The sequence below is a fragment of the Pelobates fuscus genome, chromosome 5 (genome assembly GCF_036172605.1).
Source record: "Pelobates fuscus isolate aPelFus1 chromosome 5, aPelFus1.pri, whole genome shotgun sequence".
In the NCBI taxonomy this organism is placed as follows: domain Eukaryota; kingdom Metazoa; phylum Chordata; class Amphibia; order Anura; family Pelobatidae; genus Pelobates; species Pelobates fuscus.
In genome coordinates, this window is record NC_086321.1 from 145,571,468 (window position 1) to 145,592,128 (window position 20,661).

General features: G+C 41.5%; 1 protein-coding gene across 3 annotated transcripts in view; it reads left to right on the forward strand.

Annotated features, from left to right (window-relative positions):
- The window catches only part of GOLGA3 (golgin A3), a 51,037-nt gene extending 30,376 nt beyond the window's left edge, over positions 1-20,661 (forward strand). For all 3 annotated transcript variants that reach the window (XM_063454395.1, XM_063454394.1, XM_063454396.1), the window contains exons 18-24: positions 33-149; positions 2,674-2,813; positions 9,464-9,596; positions 10,691-10,813; positions 13,901-14,065; positions 15,049-15,212; positions 16,852-20,661. In XM_063454395.1, coding sequence (XP_063310465.1) covers positions 33-149; positions 2,674-2,813; positions 9,464-9,596; positions 10,691-10,813; positions 13,901-14,065; positions 15,049-15,212; positions 16,852-17,050 — 1,041 coding nt within the window. In that variant the 3' untranslated portion in view covers positions 17,051-20,661. The remainder of the gene's footprint in view (positions 1-32; positions 150-2,673; positions 2,814-9,463; positions 9,597-10,690; positions 10,814-13,900; positions 14,066-15,048; positions 15,213-16,851) is intronic.

The following is a 20,661-nucleotide window of genomic DNA, read 5'->3' on the forward strand; positions in this document are numbered from 1 at the left end:
TTTTTTTGACTCTCTGATGGACATTCCAACAGGTTCAAGCTGTCCTTAAACGCAAAGAGGAGGAAGACCGACAAATGAAAGAATTGGTTCAGACTTTACAAGATTCCCTGGAGAAAGAAAGAGCTAAAGTCAGCAGTTTAGCAGATCAGGTAATGAGTGACTCTAATCTGCCACCAGTTAAACACATATTTACCAGAGAGACTTCAAGCAGAAATGTCAATTTTCTGGAATTTACAATGGTGCAAAAACAAAAACCACTCAAAATCACTTAGTGTGCCAAAAACCTTCCTTCAAAATGTCCAAATTAATTTTGAGCACCATGCCCACATGGAACAGAATTACCTTCTAGTTTTAGATGGTGGTCATAGTGCCTGTTTCTTTAAGATCTTTTTACAATCTCTTTTTATTGAGGTAAGTAGGATGACAAAAAGGAATCAAAACATGATGTACAGATAGTGAGAAATAGCTCAGCTATACCTCATTTTTGTACAGTAATAACAAGCTGATGCAAGCTAGGCTGTCATGTTTAGACTGAGATTAATTGCTGAATGCATGAGCAAAGTAGGCTAGCTATATACATGAATATTGTGAGAATACATGCTTAAATGCAGGTGAAAAATATTGAAAAACAAAAGTATAGCACAAGCAAGCATTATAGACGATAAGTCGTCTAGGAGGCATCTAACTGGTTAAAGGCATTACCCGGTGAATGAAAAGCAAATGACTCAAAAACGTCAGAAGAGGGTGCTTGAATGGTACACAGTGGCCCGTATATGTCCCCACCTCACCAGTATTAAGAGATCACCAGATCAACCTACGCTGGCCATGGGTATAACATAGTCCCGCAACCAGGGTGAGTACTGCAGGCTTTTGCGTCTCAAGGTGGACTGGTAGATTAAGCCACTTGTCATGATCGGGGTTCCCCCCCCCAGCACCTCAGAGAAGGTAAAAGACCCAGCCGTAGATCGTAGTCACTTTTGTTGGAGCTATGGGTGATTCCCATTCCGGCGTCATTTTGGGCCTGTTTCACTGCCAAGGCTGTGGGCTTCTGTTGTGGGTTGTACTCAGCTTGCGAGGTAAGTGGTTTCTCAGCTGCTGTAGAACAGACCTACTCGTCCTGCTCTCCAGCTTCTGCCAGAAGGTTACAAAGCTTTTGTCAAACTTGGACAAAGTGTCATGCAAGTCTTCCGTGCCGCCAAATTGGGTGCGTCGCTAGATTTGCTGTCTGCACTTGTTGTAGATTCAGGGGTGGACTTGGATCAGCCCAGTCGGCCCAGAGGGGCAGCAGCGGGGCACTTACACAATGCTGATTGCTGCTGGGCAACTGTGACCTGGGAGATTGGCTGCCACTCCCAGACTGCATATTTCAAACAGTGTAGAAGACCAGCTTCTTTCACCTCTCCAGACTGTGCTGTGTACATCAACCAGGACAAAGACCATGTAATCTGTTAAATTCGATTAGAAGCAGGTTAGAGGAGACAGTAAACCTATGTTATATAAGCAATGCAGGAGAGGAGCTCATGTAGAGCACATCTCCCCACCATGACAGTCAGGGCCCACCCCCTTTAAGATATTTTTATGTGATTCTTCATTTATCATTCAAATTGTGTATCAAAGATCTAGCAGGTGATAACACATAGTTACAGTTCATTCCTCTTCCACTTATGTTCAATTGCAGAAAAGCTGAACATTTATGATCTTGATTCACAGTGAGATTAGATGAAGGCACCCATTTGCAGGGTAAAGATTTGTGGATTACTGGTTCATTTTCATACCTCACAAAGAAATGTTTGCCAAATAAATAGTATAGGTAAAGATTATAATAAATGCATCCACATCCCCTCCCCCCTGTTTCATGATACATTTATCTCATGCATTTTATCTCTGTTGGATCCTTTAGAATTATACAGACTTCCCTATTAACTACTATGTACTTGTTTCTTAGATATGTAATCAGTACTGTGGATCCTACCTTGGTCACCTGTGCTAAAATCATACAAGAATGAATAACAAATGAAACTGTTGTTATAGAGTGTTGGTAGCTTCACTGCTACACTAGTGACAAAAATCTCAGTTAATGTTGTAACTGGTTGTCCGATAACGGTCAGTTTAAAGTGTGCATCTGTAAAAAATCCCCCCCCCCCCCCCCCTTTTCCCATTTATTTATATATATATATATATATATATATATATATATATATTTTTTTTTTTTTTTTACGTCAGGCTGAGATTTAATCTTTTGATTCTTTAATTAAGCAAAATGTACTTTTAATTTTTTTTTCTTTGAAGTATAGTGACTTAAGGGATTTTAGTAGTTCAGTCCCTTGTTGAGATGAGTAAGTGGGTCAGTAGTTATTTAGGCACATACCTCCCAGCTTTGGGCAGCATGCAATCAGGAAGAGCTAACAAGCAAGAGTGGGAGCATATTAATTTTACATGCACATTGCAAAAGGTTTGTCTTTGACGTGCTCGTAGATGTACAAAAAACTTTTCATGGCGCGTTACAAATGTGCTTTCTGGGTACTTCTATTTTTATTTATTTTTATTTCCTTCAAAATTTATTCTGATAGATGAATGTAATTTATGCATTCTGTATGTTTATCTATTCACAACCTGTAATTGTGCTGGCCGAACTGAAGTAGTGATCAATGTTGAATCCTGTTCTCTCTACAGGTTGCAGCAACCAAGGCAGAAGCGGCACACAACAGACGGCACTACAAAGCCGCAGCTTTAGAGCTGAGTGAAGTAAAGAAGGAGCTTCAGGCCAAAGAGCAGCTAGTGACAGCACTGCAGGCTGAAGCTGAGAAACTGCAGTAAGTGTGATTTAAGGCTCAACAAGCAGTACAGGTTTCCTTTCTCCACATGACACACCGACCCTTCTAACTACTTTGACCCCAAGTGATGTTTTGTTATGATGTGTGTGTGTGTGTGTGTGTGTATAGGGTTTTTTGTTTGTTAAATTTTGAGTATAGTAATTTCCCCCCGAAAAGATTATTCAAGTTGTAAAATATTGGAGGCAGAATTAAGTTAGTTACATGCTTTCATTGGAGATATACATACACCCATGAAATATAATCATATTGAATACTTAAATGACTTTAAATCTGTCCAAAAGTGTAAGTCGCCCAACACAGTGTGTTTAATCAGGGGTGTATCACACATTGACAGCACAAAATGATCACACACAGCCAGCCCAATGCCAACACACAGTTTCCATCACATGTACACAGCTCAATAACATCACACACACAGACAATATAATACATCACATGCAGCCAAAAAATTCACACACAAACTGTAGCCATTACACTGAGACAGCCCAATACATCACATGCAGTCCCCACTATACTCCGACAGCCTGAGTTAATCGGTTACAACCAAAGTATTTGTTAGCTATAAAAAAACTTACAAAAATGTAGGGACACCAGTAAAGACTCCTGTTTGTAATAGGGTGCACGGCCAGACTACCCTGCGGCTGCTGTGGGATGTGGCCTTTAAGAATTTGGCAGTGGCGGGATGCAGATGTGGCCATGAGAGTGTGAGAGCGTACTCTCTTGGCCAATGTGATGCCGCCTTTGTTGTCGCTGGATATCTCATATCTGGCATCTTTTTCCTTCTGCATGGTGCTGTTTGAAGTCCTCGGCTAAGTCCTGTGAGTGCAATCTAAATGCCAGGGTAAGTCCTGGGTGGTTGGGCAAGTCATGTGAGCACAATCTCTGTGATGGGGTAAGTTCTGGGGCAGGTCCTGTGAGGGCAATCTCAGTGTTGGGTAAGCTATGGGTGCTAGGGCAAGTCATGTGAGCACAATCTCTGTGAAGTCCTGTGAATTGGTATAAAACTTTTTACGGGGTTTTTTTTATCCCCAGTCCAGCACTGGTATTGTGTAATGTCCCAGTGTTATGTTTGTAAAAGGTGTGATTTATCAATGTTGTGTGTGCAAAAAGGTGTAATGTGCCTCTACTATGCTTGCAATATAGTGACAAGCATTCCTCTGGCACATCACCATCATCACACAAGTCTAAATATGGGTGTGTAAATATATATTTATGATTTGAGGTTGATAACGCAGATTATTATTGGGGAAGCATTGTGTATATGGAGCTTTGCTATTTCATGTCTACTAGATGTACTGATTTCATAAGTTGCGGAGGGCTTTGAGTGACTGCTGGAAACCTCAGTAACTTTCAATTCCTTTTTATATATATATACCGTATTTACCGGCGTATAACACGCACCGGCGTATAACACGCACCTCATTTTTAGAAAGAAATTCCAGGAAATTTCCCCCCTCATCCCATAGTATTCCCCCCTCATCCCATAGTGTTCCCCCCTCATCCCATAGTGTCCCCCCCTTTCCATAGTATTCCCCCCCTCCCATAGTATTCTCCCCCCTCCCCTCCCCTCCCATAGTATTCTCCCCCCCTCCCCTCCCATAGTATTCTCCCCCCTTCCCCTCCCATAGTATTCTCCCCCCTTCCCCTCCCATAGTATTCTCCCCCCTTCCCCTCCCATAGTATTCTCCCCCCTTCCCCTCCCATAGTATTCTCCCCCCTCCCCTCCCATAGTATTCTCCCCCCTCCCCTCCCATAGTATTCTCCCCCCTCTCCTCCCCATAGTATTCTCCCCCCCTCCCCTCCCATAGTATTCTCCCCCCCCTCCCCTCCCATAGTATTCTCCCCCCCCTCCCCTCCCATAGTATTCTCCCCCCCTCCCCTCCCATAGTATTCTCCCCCCCTCCCATAGTATTCTCCCCCCCTCCCCTCCCATAGTATTCTCCCCCCCTCCCCTCCCATAGTATTCTCCCCCCCTCCCCTCCCATAGTATTCTCCCCCCTCCCCTCCCATAGTATTCTCCCCCCCTCCCCTCCCATAGTATTCTCCCCTCCCATAGTATTCTCCCCCTCCCCTCCCATAGTATTCTCCCCCTCCCCTCCCATAGTATTCTCCCCCTCCCCTCCCATAGTATTCTCCCCCTCCCCTCCCATAGTATTCCCCCCTCCCCTCCCATAGTATTCCCCCCCTCCCCTCCCCCATAGTATTCTCCCCCCTCCCCTCCCATAGTATTCTCCCCCCCTCCCCTCCCATAGTATTTTCTCCCCCTCCCATAGTATTTTCTCCCCCTCCCATAGTATTCTCCCCCTCCCATAGTATTTTCCCCCTCCCCTCCCATAGTATTTTCCCCCTCCCCTCCCATAGTATTTTCCCCCTCCCCTCCCATAGTATTCTCCCCCTCCCCTCCCATAGTATTCTCCCCTCCCATAGTATTCTCCCCCCCTCCCATAGTATTCTCCCCCCCTCCCCTCCCATAGTATTCTCCCCCCCTCCCCTCCCATAGTATTCTCCCCCCTCCCCTCCCATAGTATTCTCCCCCCCTCCCCTCCCATAGTATTCTCCCCCTCCCCTCCCATAGTATTCTCCCCCTCCCCTCCCATAGTATTCTCCCCCTCCCCTCCCATAGTATTCTCCCCCTCCCCTCCCATAGTATTCCCCCCTCCCCTCCCATAGTATTCCCCCCCTCCCCTCCCCCATAGTATTCTCCCCCCTCCCCTCCCATAGTATTCTCCCCCCCTCCCCTCCCATAGTATTTTCTCCCCCTCCCATAGTATTTTCTCCCCCTCCCATAGTATTCTCCCCCTCCCATAGTATTTTCCCCCTCCCCTCCCATAGTATTTTCCCCCTCCCCTCCCATAGTATTTTCCCCCTCCCCTCCCATAGTATTCTCCCCCTCCCCTCCCATAGTATTCTCCCCTCCCATAGTATTCTCCCCCCCTCCCATAGTATTCTCCCCCCCTCCCATAGTGTACTTCCCCTTCCCCTCCCCTCCCATAGTGTACTTCCCCCCCCCCCCCCTCCCCTCCCATAGTGTACTTCCCCCCCCCCCCTCCCCTCCCATAGTGTACTTCCCCCCCCCCCTCCCCTCCCATAGTGTACTTCCCCTCCCATAATTACTTACCAGTCCTGAAGCGTGGGCCGGCTTCACAGCTTGCACCGCGGTACAGGAACTTTAATTTCAGGTTCCAGTTTCCGGCGGGACTGAAAGGAAGTGTGCACACTATTGTGCACACTTCCTTTCAGTCCCGCCGGAAACCGGAACCTGAAATTAAAGTTCCTGTACCGCGGTGCAAGCTGTGAAGCCGGCCCACGCTTCAGGACTGGTAAGTAATTATGGGAGGGGAAGTACACTATGGGAGGGGAGGGGGGGGGGGAAGTACACTATGGGAGGGGAGGGGGGGGGGGAAGTACCGCGGTGCGCGCTGTGAAGCCGGCCCACGCTTCAGGACAGGTAAGTAATTATGGGATATCGGTGTATAACACGCACCCACGATTTTCCCCCTATTTTCAGGGGAAAAAAGTGCGTGTTATACACCGATAAATACGGTATATATATATATTTTTTTTTAATGGGACCGGGATGATCCCCTTGTACAGCGCTACGGAATTTGCTGGTGCTATATAAATGATAACCTAAAATAAAGAAACAAAATATAATGCTACATATGTTTCTATAGTTTCCCTTTACATGGTGGAGAACTTATATAGGAACAGCACCTTTAAAAATGTTAAAATTAATATTAACAAGTTAAAAAATAATAATAATAATTCTTTTTCATGATGGTTTTCTTCCCAGTGATTCAGAAGGAACCTAGCCCACACTAGCAATTATTTATGTGAACTAAAAAGCTGCAGGGCCACAAAAGTTAATAGCAGTGGGTGTGTAAATATATATTTATGATTTGAGGTTGATAACGCAGATTATTATTGGGGAAGCATTGTGTATATGGAGCTTTGCTATTTCATGTCTACTAGATGTACTGATTTCATAAGTTGCGGAGGGCTTTGAGTGACTGCTGGAAACCTCAGTAACTTTCAATTCCTTTTTATATATATATACCGTATTTACCGGCGTATAACACGCACCGGCGTATAACACGCACCTCATTTTTAGAAAGAAATTCCAGGAAATTTCCCCCCTCATCCCATAGTATTCCCCCCTCATCCCATAGTATTCCCCCCTCATCCCATAGTGTTCCCCCCTCATCCCATAGTGTCCCCCCCTTTCCATAGTATTCCCCCCCTCCCATAGTATTCTCCCCCCTCCCCTCCCCTCCCATAGTATTCTCCCCCCCTCCCCTCCCATAGTATTCTCCCCCCTTCCCCTCCCATAGTATTCTCCCCCCTTCCCCTCCCATAGTATTCTCCCCCCTTCCCCTCCCATAGTATTCTCCCCCCTTCCCCTCCCATAGTATTCTCCCCCCTCCCCTCCCATAGTATTCTCCCCCCTCTCCTCCCCATAGTATTCTCCCCCCCTCCCCTCCCATAGTATTCTCCCCCCCCTCCCCTCCCATAGTATTCTCCCCCCCCTCCCCTCCCATAGTATTCTCCCCCCCTCCCCTCCCATAGTATTCTCCCCCCCTCCCATAGTATTCTCCCCCCCTCCCCTCCCATAGTATTCTCCCCCCCTCCCCTCCCATAGTATTCTCCCCCCCTCCCCTCCCATAGTATTCTCCCCCCCTCCCCTCCCATAGTATTCCCCCCCTCCCCTCCCCCATAGTATTCTCCCCCCTCCCCTCCCATAGTATTCTCCCCCCCTCCCCTCCCATAGTATTTTCTCCCCCTCCCATAGTATTTTCTCCCCCTCCCATAGTATTCTCCCCCTCCCATAGTATTTTCCCCCTCCCCTCCCATAGTATTTTCCCCCTCCCCTCCCATAGTATTTTCCCCCTCCCCTCCCATAGTATTCTCCCCCTCCCCTCCCATAGTATTCTCCCCTCCCATAGTATTCTCCCCTCCCATAGTATTCTCCCCCCCTCCCATAGTATTCTCCCCCCCTCCCATAGTGTACTTCCCCTTCCCCTCCCCTCCCATAGTGTACTTCCCCCCCCCCCCCCTCCCCTCCCATAGTGTACTTCCCCCCCCCCCTCCCCTCCCATAGTGTACTTCCCCCCCCCCCCTCCCCTCCCATAGTGTACTTCCCCTCCCATAATTACTTACCAGTCCTGAAGCGTGGGCCGGCTTCACAGCTTGCACCGCGGTACAGGAACTTTAATTTCAGGTTCCAGTTTCCGGCGGGACTGAAAGGAAGTGTGCACACTATTGTGCACACTTCCTTTCAGTCCCGCCGGAAACCGGAACCTGAAATTAAAGTTCCTCTACCGCGGTGCGCGCTGTGAAGCCGGCCCACGCTTCAGGACAGGTAAGTAATTATGGGATATCGGTGTATAACACGCACCCACGATTTTCCCCCTATTTTCAGGGGAAAAAAGTGCGTGTTATACACCGATAAATACGGTATATATATATATTTTTTTTTAATGGGACCGGGATGATCCCCTTGTACAGCGCTACGGAATTTGCTGGTGCTATATAAATGATAACCTAAAATAAAGAAACAAAATATAATGCTACATATGTTTCTATAGTTTCCCTTTACATGGTGGAGAACTTATATAGGAACAGCACCTTTAAAAATGATGAAATTAATATTAACAAGTTAAAAAATAATAATAATAATTCTTTTTCATGATGGTTTTCTTCCCAGTGATTCAGAAGGAACCTAGCCCACACTAGCAATTATTTATGTGAACTAAAAAGCTGCAGGGCCACAAAAGTTAATAGCAGTAAAGCACTAACCTTTAAGCTCGTTTCAGCAGATTCCTTTTGATTCTGTAAGTCAAACTTATCTTGTTGAGCTTACTTGTATGTGACGTGAACACATTGTACAGTACTCTGGAAAATATTACCGCTTAATATAATTCAATATCCTTCTGCAAATTCAGGCTTTATAAAATATTGTTAGGTTAACTGTTGATTCAGGTCAGCAAATTCTAGGTAACCATTAGTATGGAAACTAATGTACATGCCCAGAATGTCGTTAAGTGTTTGCATGACATTATTATGCATTGCATGGTTACACACTAAAATGAGGAGCAAAAAATGTTATCCACCATTGCATGGGGACACCTTCCTGAAGCCTTTGTAAATTCTGCTTTGTTTTTTTTGTGGTACTTGGCGCGTACCTTTTTTTTAATATTTGATCTGCATTAAAAAATAGCTGCTAAGGAGTTCCATATGTGATCTGTTTAAAGTCACACGCTGCGCTGTTTTTTTATACCAGTTAAAGTTAGTTTTAAGTAAGATTTAATGAGCAACCAGTCGGGGAACCTTCATTTGCATATTAGAAAACCTTGGTTGAAAGCGATAGAAAAAAAACAAACCTGTAACTTTCAAATGATTAAAAATAGTTTTAAAATGTTAACACCGCAACTTGCCTGATTCATACACTCAGTTAGCTTAAGTTACCACTGGTGCTTACGCTATGCTTTTTTTCATTTTCTTTGTGTGTGCAAATGCCATCCTGCTTATTTGAAGAAAATACTGCAAGGCATTGCTCAGTCAGCCCTAGAGATCTGTCGGGGGTTGTGAACTTGGCTTCCTAATCTTGACATTGGGCTTTCATCTTGTAGATCCCAGGATGGGAAACATTCAGAGGAGCTGGCGCAGTTCCAGCAAGACCTGGCAGAAGCCCGATCTCAGCTAGTGCTAATGCAGAAGGAGCTTGACGAGCAATTGAGCAAAAAGCCGCAAGTCAACCAGGAGGTAAGCGAATATTTATATAAAATATGATGTTAGGAGTTCAATTTCGTCTCTTAATGTAGAGTGGTTAATTTAATTTAAATTTGTAATTAATAAAAATACGTTCAGATTTACCAATTTTTCTCTTGTGATTTGCCATCTTTTGTGGAATAGATATAGATGATCAATGGGGTGTTTTTCTATGTTGTCGGGAGACTCCCAGGGTTTTGGTTTTCTCTAAATCAGATGCAGTTCTTTGAGAACTCTGCACCGTGTAATTGTTTAATGAGCATAAACAAAGATTTGCTTCTTACTGTCTTGTGCTGGCTGAGTTTTCTGTACTAGTGGGACCACTAAATCTAGCTCCAGCTGACGGCAGGAATCCTGAAAATCAATCAATATTCATATCTCCCAAGTACCAGCAAATGGTGGACTGACCATCATGGGAATATAATCCGCAACCTCTGTAGTACCAGAGCTAAGTCTACACTACACTAGGGTAAACATGTTACTTGTTCCCCTTGCTGCTTTATTTTACTCTGTTTCGATGTACTCTAAATTTCAATGATTGTCTTCAATTTGAACCACGGAGAGGGCTAATGTATTACTTTTTAATATTCCTTTAAAGATCACTATAGTCAGCTCCGAGTGGAGTGGAATGCACATGCGTGCACATTCTAACAGTCCATAGGTGAGCATTTCTCAATGCTTTCCTATGGACGTTCTGCACGCTGCGAATTTCGCATCTAGCATTGCAGAAGCGCATCTAACGGCTGTCAGGAATACAGCTACTAGAGGTTGGATTAACCCTACTATGTAAACATAGCAGTTTCTCTGAAGCTGCTATGTTTACATGTGAAGGGTTAAAACCTGAGTGACCTGACACCCAGACCACTTCATTGAGCTGAAGTGGTCTGGGTGACTATAGTGTCCCTTTAAAAATACTTGGGTAATGGATTTATCTGCTGCTATAACCGCTGCAAAGTTGTGTATGGAACACACAATAGCTCATGTTGTTGCTGTAAAGCTTAGGATGTATTCATTGGCAACAGTATTGGAAGTAAAATTTTGATCTCATCTTATGTCTCTCTTTTTTTTTTTTTTTTTTCCTCTTCTAGTTGGAAGACCTGAAGTGGGAGTTGGAGCAGAAGGAGCATGAGATTCAGTCCTTGAGGCAGCAGTTGGATATGACTGAGCAGCGCAGCAACAGGGAACTGGAGGGTGTTCAGACATTACTGCAGGTATGTTATACAAACAAAATGGACTTCAGATTGTTCTGTTTATGCTTTAATGACTGTGCAGTTATTGGTTAAATGGAGTGTCCCTTTTAAAGAACAGTTTGAGCACTATAACCACTGCAGGTTACGATGCCAAGTACCAGGTAGCTTCTCCCCCCCCCCCCCCCCCCCCTCACCATGTGAATAGCCAAACCGTTTTTTAATGGCTTGACTTTATACCTGGTTGCACCAGGTGCTGCTCCATGCCCTTTTCCTTCTGGATGCTCTTCCTTAGGAGCTTCCTGCCCTGCCATTTCAGTTTATCTTCCTACAATGCAATGTAGTCCCTAGCTGTATTAGGATAGTGTTATTTGCTAAATCCTTAATATATATTTTTAAAAAGGGAGTGAGTGAGGACGGAGCCAAGCAGCGCTGCTGAATAGACGCAATTACTTGCAGCTCAGAGTGCATAAATAATAATCCAACCTCTAAAATTTGAGGCACTCCACCTCCAGGCACGAAATTACCACCTTTGCACTCAGGACACCGCACCAAATCTGTGGATGCCCTTCTTGTACTCCAAAAGTGCCAAAACTTGCCGCCAAGATAGTCCGGCCTACTGTACGGCAAGTCTGCAGCTAACTGGTGACGGCTGCCTGAAAAGAACCGCGCTTAGCGCTGATTTACTGTTTGGGGGCTCTCAAGCGCTACCTCCTATTACTGACATGGGTTGCAACTCACAAAAGCAAATTCCCACTACCACCAGGGAGGCGCAAAACCTCAGGCAGATGTTAACTTCCACAACCCAAACCAGAGGGATTGACACCAGAGCCACCTGAGGCCACAGATGCTCCACAGGCAGAGAAGACCCGAGTGGCTGAGGCCCCATCAACAACTGAGGGAGATGCTCAAGCCACTAAGCGAATCCTACAAAACTTTGTAACACAGATCCAGAAAAATATTTCCACTGATCTAGCTATAGTAAAGGCAGAGGTGCAGGCCTCTGAGAAGGATATACTGTACCTGAGACAAGGCCTTGCTACACTAGGTGAGACAGTACAGCAGCTGCAGTCCGCACAGTCACACCTCTCCATTTGGGTGGACCATTCGACAACAGAGGGAGATATGAAAATATAAAAATACCTGGGGTGGCAAATTCCCTCCCTCCTGAGGAACTTGACCAGTTTGTCAGGCGACTAATAATATCCATCTTACCTACCAGACATACTAAACATTTTCCTTTGATCGGGTCTACCCCCATCTCAAAGTCTCCACAAGTGCCAAACCCATCTTTTCGAGACCTCATCTTATGCTGTCAAACCTATGCTGACAAACTACGTCTTCTATTGCAATTTAAAACAGACAGACAACCTCCCCCTTTTTCAATACTTCAGCAGAGCAACGTTAATGTCGCAGAAATCTATGCAACCATTTACCAAGGTCCTTTAGAATGCGGGACTTTCATATCGATATTCCAACCCCAGATCTCTGACGGTCACTCAAGATGGGAAATCGATTAAAGCCTCTGGACCATCAGAGGATCCGGTTTTCCTCCAGGAGCTGGACCTGTCCGATCTGATTCAAAAGACGAGCTCAGCTACCAAACATACCTGGAATATAACCAAATTCATCTGTTTGTCTGGGGAGGGGAAGCAGGACTCTGTGACCTCAATGTACATACTTTCTTTCCTAGTCGTTAAGAATTTCCATAGTTTTATTTTAAGCCTTAGTCCTTAGCATCTTTTACTTTTCCAAACATTTAGAAGCTGAGAGCCATAATTTAGTCTTTAGCAAGCAATATAGAATTAATTAATCTAACCATGTTTGTGGTCGGACATACGGCAATCTAGTCTAACCCTCTAGTGCTCCTGGGTTGCTGGCTTAGTCCTAGCTGTTTTTATATCTATTAAAAGTGATGTTTCACATATACATTGTTATATCTAATTAAGTGTTCTTGCATAGCAAGACCACTTAATGTTATCTCACATATATATTATTATTATTATTATTATAGCCAAATTTGCCACCCTAACTCCTCCCACAGTTTTTACACTACATAGACAAAAATTTACCAAAACGTGCAGATTGTTCCCGATCGGATTGCTATTACTTTGTGGAACGTTTCGCCGAATGGTTCTCGGAATATCGTCGTTCTTGTGGCGAAATTTGTCCCATAGGAATGAATGGCAAAGCTGAAAAATCAGGATTTCTAAACTGCCACCACTCCCTCATTTTCAGGCCCACCTACACAAATCTTATATCAAAACGTTCAGCTATCCCTGCTGCCACTAAAAATGTCCACAGCTAAGCCATAGTCCTTATAGTTTTCGCAATCTGACCATTTGTTTGCAACTCACGCAGTCCATTGACATTCATTGAAACTTTACTCTGCAAAGCTCACATTTGAAGGCCAATTTCTAAACTGCGACTGCGCCTTCATTGCTAATATCTCAGAGACATACTATACATCAAAATGTAGGTCTGGGTCTCGTGATTCTCACAATATAAAGCTCTTCACTGTAGGATTTATAGTTTTTAAAATTCAACCGTTTGAAGATGGCAACCACAAAAATACTCTAACCTGTGCCAGGCTGCAGCAGCAAGTGATGTCATAGACAGGGCCTTTTGCACCTGCTAATGTTTTTATAACTGTATGTTTTAATGTAACTGTGAAGCACTTTGGGCAACAACGTTGCAATTAAATGTGCTATATAAATAAATAATAACAGTTACTCCGCCCGCTCCAGTTGTAGACTACTGGTGGAGGCAAGAACACTTCACACAATTTCCCCAGAAATTGTAGCTTTTCTAGTTTATGTATGCAAAAGTTTTGATGGCATATTTGTTGCAATTTTCCCTTTGTCATGTACCACTCACAAAACAAAAAAAGTGAGCATCACGTGAATAAAAGGTTATACAAGTTTTATGCCTAATACAAGTTATAGATAATGCTATGATACCCAAAGAGGTGATTGCTTCCCTTTAAAGCACCTTATTAAATCACAAAAGACGTATAATTTTAAAAATATATTACCCCAGAAGACATTTTGTAACTACGTTGTGCTTTTATTTTCTTGCTGTAACTTGTGTGTTTTTGATTCTGTATTCCAGAACTTGAAATCGGAGGTGGAAGTTGTGCAGGATGATCTCACAATGACCCAGAAGGACAAATTTATGCTGCAGGCAAAACTGACAGAGTTAAAGAATAGCATGAAAACCTTGCTCCAGCAGAACCAGCAGTTAAAGCTGGAATTGAGACAGAGCCGCTTTAAAAAGGTAATAATACTCTTTGCTCATTAGTAATTTGTCAATACGCTTTTCGTTGCATTGAGTATACAAAGTAACTGGTTTGTGAGGATGGAAAATGCATTTAGACCAGTTTGTTCTTATTTGATGCCAAGTTTGATGTTTGTATTGGCACACCCAATAAGCTTGTATACCAGTTTCAGCAATTTATTGGATTTACACGTTTATTAGAATGTTACATTACGTCAATAAAGAACTACTGACATATTGGGTTCTGGCTAGATATTTGTATGGCCACTGTGCTAATTACAAAGCATGTAAGAAGCTTAATAGATACCAATAACTGTGTGCTTTTATAATGCTCTGATAGCCGTACAGCTTTGTGACTGGACACCTCTACATGTTGACAAGTGTTTAAAGATTGTCTTTATTTTCTCTACTGCTTCTAATTGACAACATTTCTTTTTGAGATTCTACATTTTCTCTTAAATAAATAAAAGGTTTTCACATGCTCAGCTTCTGTCACTTTCAGATCACAATCAGTCTCTAGTTCTTGCAAACAATTAACCCACTGACCCTTACTGTTTACTAGCTGTTCTGTAGCTTGTTGTTATGCAATAGTCATCTTTGACCTATGTGTTGTGTTTTCTGGAGGCAGGAATGCCTCTGCTAAACATGCTTTTTGCAAAAATTGCTGGGTTATTATGTGCTGGCATCAGATTGTCTTGCTTATAATTATTCCTGCAGGAAAAGTAAGCACAATGTTCCTTAGCACAGCATGTTTTTTTCTTAATCTCTTTCACATGTTCTTTTGTAAGCTTGTGGCAGAAGAAAACACGCAGAATTAAAATATAAATTATACACGGAGTTTTGGATTACTGGATTAAATGTGGTGCTTTTCAACAAACTATTCTTCTACCATGTGTTTATCTTTTAGTAGGCCTCACACGAACAACAAATGCCTAAACAATGTTGAATTGATACTTTGCATTAATCCCTGTATATTTCAACAGAGAAAGGAACAAAAAGGAGATGTTACCTCCTCCAATCCTGTGACTCCGGTGAAGATTCCAGACTGCCCTGTACCTGCCTCACTTTTAGAAGAGCTGCTGAAACCTCCATCGGCAATCAGCAAAGAGCCTATCAAAAACCTAAACAGCTGTCTGAAGCAACTCAAGTAATAGCCTATACTTTCTTGTTCTGTACCAAGAAATTAATGATATGTGTATTTTCTGCCATTTAGACGTGCATTGCAAGATAGTATTCTAAATGAGTTGGTTCCATTAAAAGTTATTCTAATCTGCCTCACCTACAACCTAATGTATATTCCACATGGACTAACTCCGTGTTCCCCAAACCAGTCTTCAAGGCACCCCTACCAGTTTAGGATTTAAGGATTACCCAGTTGTGTCTATTGTGTTTTTAGAAGAACAAAAAAGCAAGGGGTGGGACTAGGTACTAGGACCTTGTACACAACTAGGTAATCCCTAACTCCTGGACTGGTAGGGGTGCATTGAGGACTGGTTTGGGAACCACTGGACAAACGTATTCTTTGACGGAGTTTATTTTTCCGCTGTTGCCCATTTAGTAACAACTTTACATTTGTCTTTATAATCTTTAAAAATATATTTTGACGTCTCCCAGACCCTTTTGTTTGTGTAGAACTGAAAAGGTAAATGTTGATGCATTTCATGTGCTTAAAAGAACAGACAAACCTGTTTATACATGAAAGTCATTGATTTGCTTTGCAGGTATTTTTATTTATAAAACTCTTGAAAAATGTTGGCCCTAGTATTCTCGACACTTTTACCCCCAACATAACTGATGCCAGGTTGTACATTCATTTGGTACATGCACCTATGTGTACCCAAAGAATTCATGTGAAGGCTTAGTTGGGTTTTGAGCTCATGCAGGTGTCTGGCCATGCCAATGGCATGGAAGCTGTTTAGGCTAGGTGGCCCCATCATAATAAAGGACAGCCAGCAAATGTGGCATTTTGCCCAGTATTGATGGTAATCAAAGTTATAGTTTTTGGCTCCTCCTTTAACCCCTTAAGGACACATGACATGTGTGACATGTCATTATTCCCTTTTATTCCAGAAGTTTGGTCCTTAAGGGGTTAAGGGATCATAGTAAATGAAAATACATCAATATTGTTGTGTTTAGAACTAATGAAGGAATAATCTTGTAACACACTAGGAAATAAGAGCACTAAAGACCACACAAATTGTTGAATTTCACATTTTAGGCCAAAATCGTAGAATTGAATTTATAGCGGATTTGAATATCTTTTTCTAGTTTGGTTATTGTGGCCTGCAATTTGAAATTTACTTTGCTTTCACTTTAAAGGGATAGTATATGCACCATAAATACCACATATGGTGCATAAATGCTGCCCATTTCTATCTCAATAAAGTAAACATTGCATTGCAGACTAACAGACTAATGAGGCATTTTCTCATTAAGACGTTGGTAAATTGAAGGGCTTTACATTCTTTACTCCCTGCATGATGACTCTGAATGCTGTTAATACTTCTCATAAAGAATTGCAAATGCCGCGCATGTGTCATAGATCCCTAGTTCCTGCAAGTACTGGATTGTACAAAAGTCATAAAGGATGAACAGATACCAAGGAACACTCGAACATAAAAAAATACATATATTTTCAACATTATTGTCCTTTTAACTTTACTTTTATTCTGATACATGGTGTACAAACAAAACTGTGAATTAGAATTTTTCTGTGGAGCATCTTGTATACTTTTAAAGGCCTCCAATATCATTCTCGTGTAATACCTTGCTTTTTTTGTTCACAGACAGGAAATGGACAGCCTCCAGCGGCAGATGGAAGAGCACACAATAACCGTACATGAATCTATGACATCCTGGAACCAAATCGAAGGAAGGTTACAGGATGTCACAGCACCTGAAGCCCAAGTATTGACCAGTGCTAGCTTTCCTGTGAAGGACCAGAACTCTAACAGTGACCCTGACTTTGAGAGAGCAGGGCAGTAACCATTGGCTGGCATGGTATATCCCAGCAGTGTTTGCAGTCTGGGAGACAAGCATTTTTGTGTGTGTCCTTGCCTGTCATCTCTAAAACTGTACGCACAGCAAGAAAGCACAGTGCAAAAAAATATATACTGAATTTAAGGTTGAACGCTTAAAAAGACAAGAAATCTGCTTCCAAAAACAATGCCTGGTTATAAATTCCACATGTGATAACAGCAGAAAAAAAAAAGAAAATGGCATTGAGACTTGCGTAAACATGGCATGAATATGGTTATAGCCCACCAGCACTGTATGTGCATGGTGCGTTAATGTATTGTATGAAATGTTTGGAACATGCTTAACCATATCAAGTGATTTGCTCCTGGGCAGTCATATATTCTATTGTGTAAGTATTTTCTTCCATTCCTAAGTTATCACCTGAGCTGTTATTCTGAATCTATCTCTTAAACACTCTTGTTGTGTAATAAGAGCAATAATGCACCTTTATACAGAACAGTTTTCTGAAAACAAGACATACATTCAAATTGCAAAAAAAAAAATTTCCGTAGCACTTTTTTTTGTTCTCTATGTTCCTTGCTCTTAAAGTGCACCTGCCATGCAAAAAATGGGGTAGATGGCATTTGCTGCTTGTGATGCAGCACTTTTAGATAATGTTTTACTCCATATTCAATACTGTATGTTGTATCTCCATGCTTGTGGCATAGAGGTATAAGCAGTAGTAATACTGGTAAATGGGGCTACATGTACCTCTGCACATCCTGAAATGCATGCAAGAAAAAATCCAGAATACGTAAATATTTAAAAAATAGTTTCCCAGATTTGCAAGCACCAAATGAACAGGCTTTACCAATGGTGCCCATTGTTGGACAGATAATGGGGAGGTAAAATGTCCCTGAATTATGAGAGGCTGCAAATGGACTGTCTTGAGGGGCCAAGAGAACCCCAATTTTATATGAAACTATGGAGGCACCCTAAAACTATACACCATAAAAACTACTATATGTTGTAGTAGTTGTGGTCCTTAGACTGCCACTCTAAGTCACACAGTTCACTTTGTCTCTACTTGTCACTGCATTGTAAAAACGCTGTACTACGCATTTAAAATTGTTTACAAATAAGTTACTAATTTGTTTTTTGTAGAAAATTTATTTCGATGACTAAATGCCAAGCGCATTCATATCCAATTCCTTTTGCTGTGTGCTCCCTAATGCAATTTGTGTATTTTCCATTTGTGAATATAGATTTACCAATTGGTAAGATGTTACAGAATTAATACTCAAATATTGTATGGAGGAAAGTTGGCAGATTGATTAGTTGGATCCACAGGATAACTTTCAAGTTTTCACCTGTCTATTCTTCTTCAGGACTCATGCTCATTAATTTGGTATTTAACTGTCATTATTAGCAATGGGGTTTGGGTGTATAATCAAGTTAATTGGCAGTAAGTTATATCTCACGCTGTTGAGATATACATATTCTCTAATATATTCCTATTTGAAGCATTTCCATTGTAGTATTTGGTACCTCTGTCATCCTATTTATTTTTGCTACTAGCTCCAATGAGTGTGATTAAACAAATACTGTTGGTAAGAGCTAACCTTACCAATAAACACTTCCCTTGATAATCCCCCAACCTAATGGAACCACAGGTATTTGTAAATTCCATTTCAGATGGTATAAGACTGCCCTTATTTCACAGGACTCCAGCCATGTTTAATTTGAAAAAAATACTGGCTGAGCTATGCATGAAACACAATATCTCGATCCAATGACGTAACAAGGTTTGCTGTCAATACACTGTGAACTTTGCAGAGATATTTAGTAGTCCTGTTTGACTTGTATGATAGAGATTTGGTTTCATCATATGCGATATAATCATCCATTATTAGGATGTTTCAGAGTCCAAGACAGTGTGTAGTTTTGTTCATTAACCTTTCTTTGTCTACAAAAAGCTTATTACAAAATATTCTGCATTGTTGATGATAGACCTCTTGATACCTTCACAAGCTGCTTTGCAATTAGCTGCAAGTTCAGCTATGCATTATAATGCTTTGGGCAGGGGAGAGAGGGGGTGGAATCCTACCACCATATATATGCAGCCATGGAATTGTCTAACTGGTGATGTCTTGCAGGAGTAATCTGAGAGAGGTACTTCAAAAAAGTAAATGTTTTATATTTTATTGAAATACTTACATTAATCTACAGTGTGTTCCATCCTTTTAAATGCCATTGGTTCCCAGTAATGCATCTTTGCATCAAATTGCAAAGCTTGTACCCTCATCACTATATGACGAAATTAAATGTTCTGGTTTATTATTGTTGGTAGTCTTTTTTTTTTTTTTTTTTTCTGTAATCATGCTGCTACTGAAAGCATCTAAAAATGTATATTTTTAGATATAATGAAGCATAGCACCGGTAAGTTTATCTTTTTGTTTTAATACAGAGAATTTTTTTTCTTTGTGGATTGTCATACGGGTTTGTGCATTTATGTTGCTTTGTGCACCATACCGCCAAGTTTATTTTTGTTCTGTTCATGCTCCATCGCTGCTCAGTAATGGATGTATGAATTCTTTTTTTTTTTTTTTTTTTTTATATATATTCTCTATCTAGAACATGGGTAGAAAAACCTACAAGCTCCTCAGTTGTTGCTGAATAACTACTCCCATGTTGCTCATCCCTCATTAGTAATCCGGTACATGGTACTTTTTGACTTTATGAAAATAAAACAGACTGGTTTGATCACCTCCCAATAAGTTTAGATTCAATGCTCCTTAAAATACTGTTACAGTGCTTACCTCTCATACCAGGCATGGTTTCTAATTTATATTTCTGCCATGTTAGTATTTCATGACTGGCATGATTGGACTAGAGCGAAGCTCTATATGACTATTCTAATATAACATACTAAAGTACAATTAAAGTTATATTTATTAGTTTTAATTTAGCTAATATTTATTTGTCAAAGATAAATCTATGTAGTTTCATAACCTTATTACAACTGTTGGAAGGATCATGTGGTTTCTTTTTCACAAACCGGTTATGTAGTTCAGAAGCTGCCTACATTTATCACAGCATAGGGTGGGTAAGTAATTCCATTACATTTTTAGGGCCAATTGGTTGCCTATTCATGTTCTATATAGAGATAACTTTCTGATTGTTCTTTGGACAGTTTTTGGCATTGTTTTTTTGTTTTCTTTTTCCCCTGCAACACTTTTTTTTTTTTTTACATGATCTATATGTTACTGAGTGATAATGGAAAATTAATAGACTGGTGGTTTTTGACATTTTGAAAGTCTGGATGTACTGCTTTTGTTCTGACTGTTTGCTTGAATATGTATTGTATTGTTTTGGAACGGTTTCCAATAACACTGTTTATATGTGGTTTTATTTATAGAAAGAAAAATGTATCAAAGCAAGATTAATATGAAATGCGTACTTTTCCTATATAATATAAAGTTAAATATCTTAAACGATTTAAAACTGTACATATAATGCTGCAGTGTAAAGCATGTGGATAAAATGATATGTGCATAACAACTCTTTCAAGTTTTGTGCAATAAACTATTTTTGGTAAAAAAAAAAAAAAAAGAAAGTAAAAAGTTGTTACCATTTTT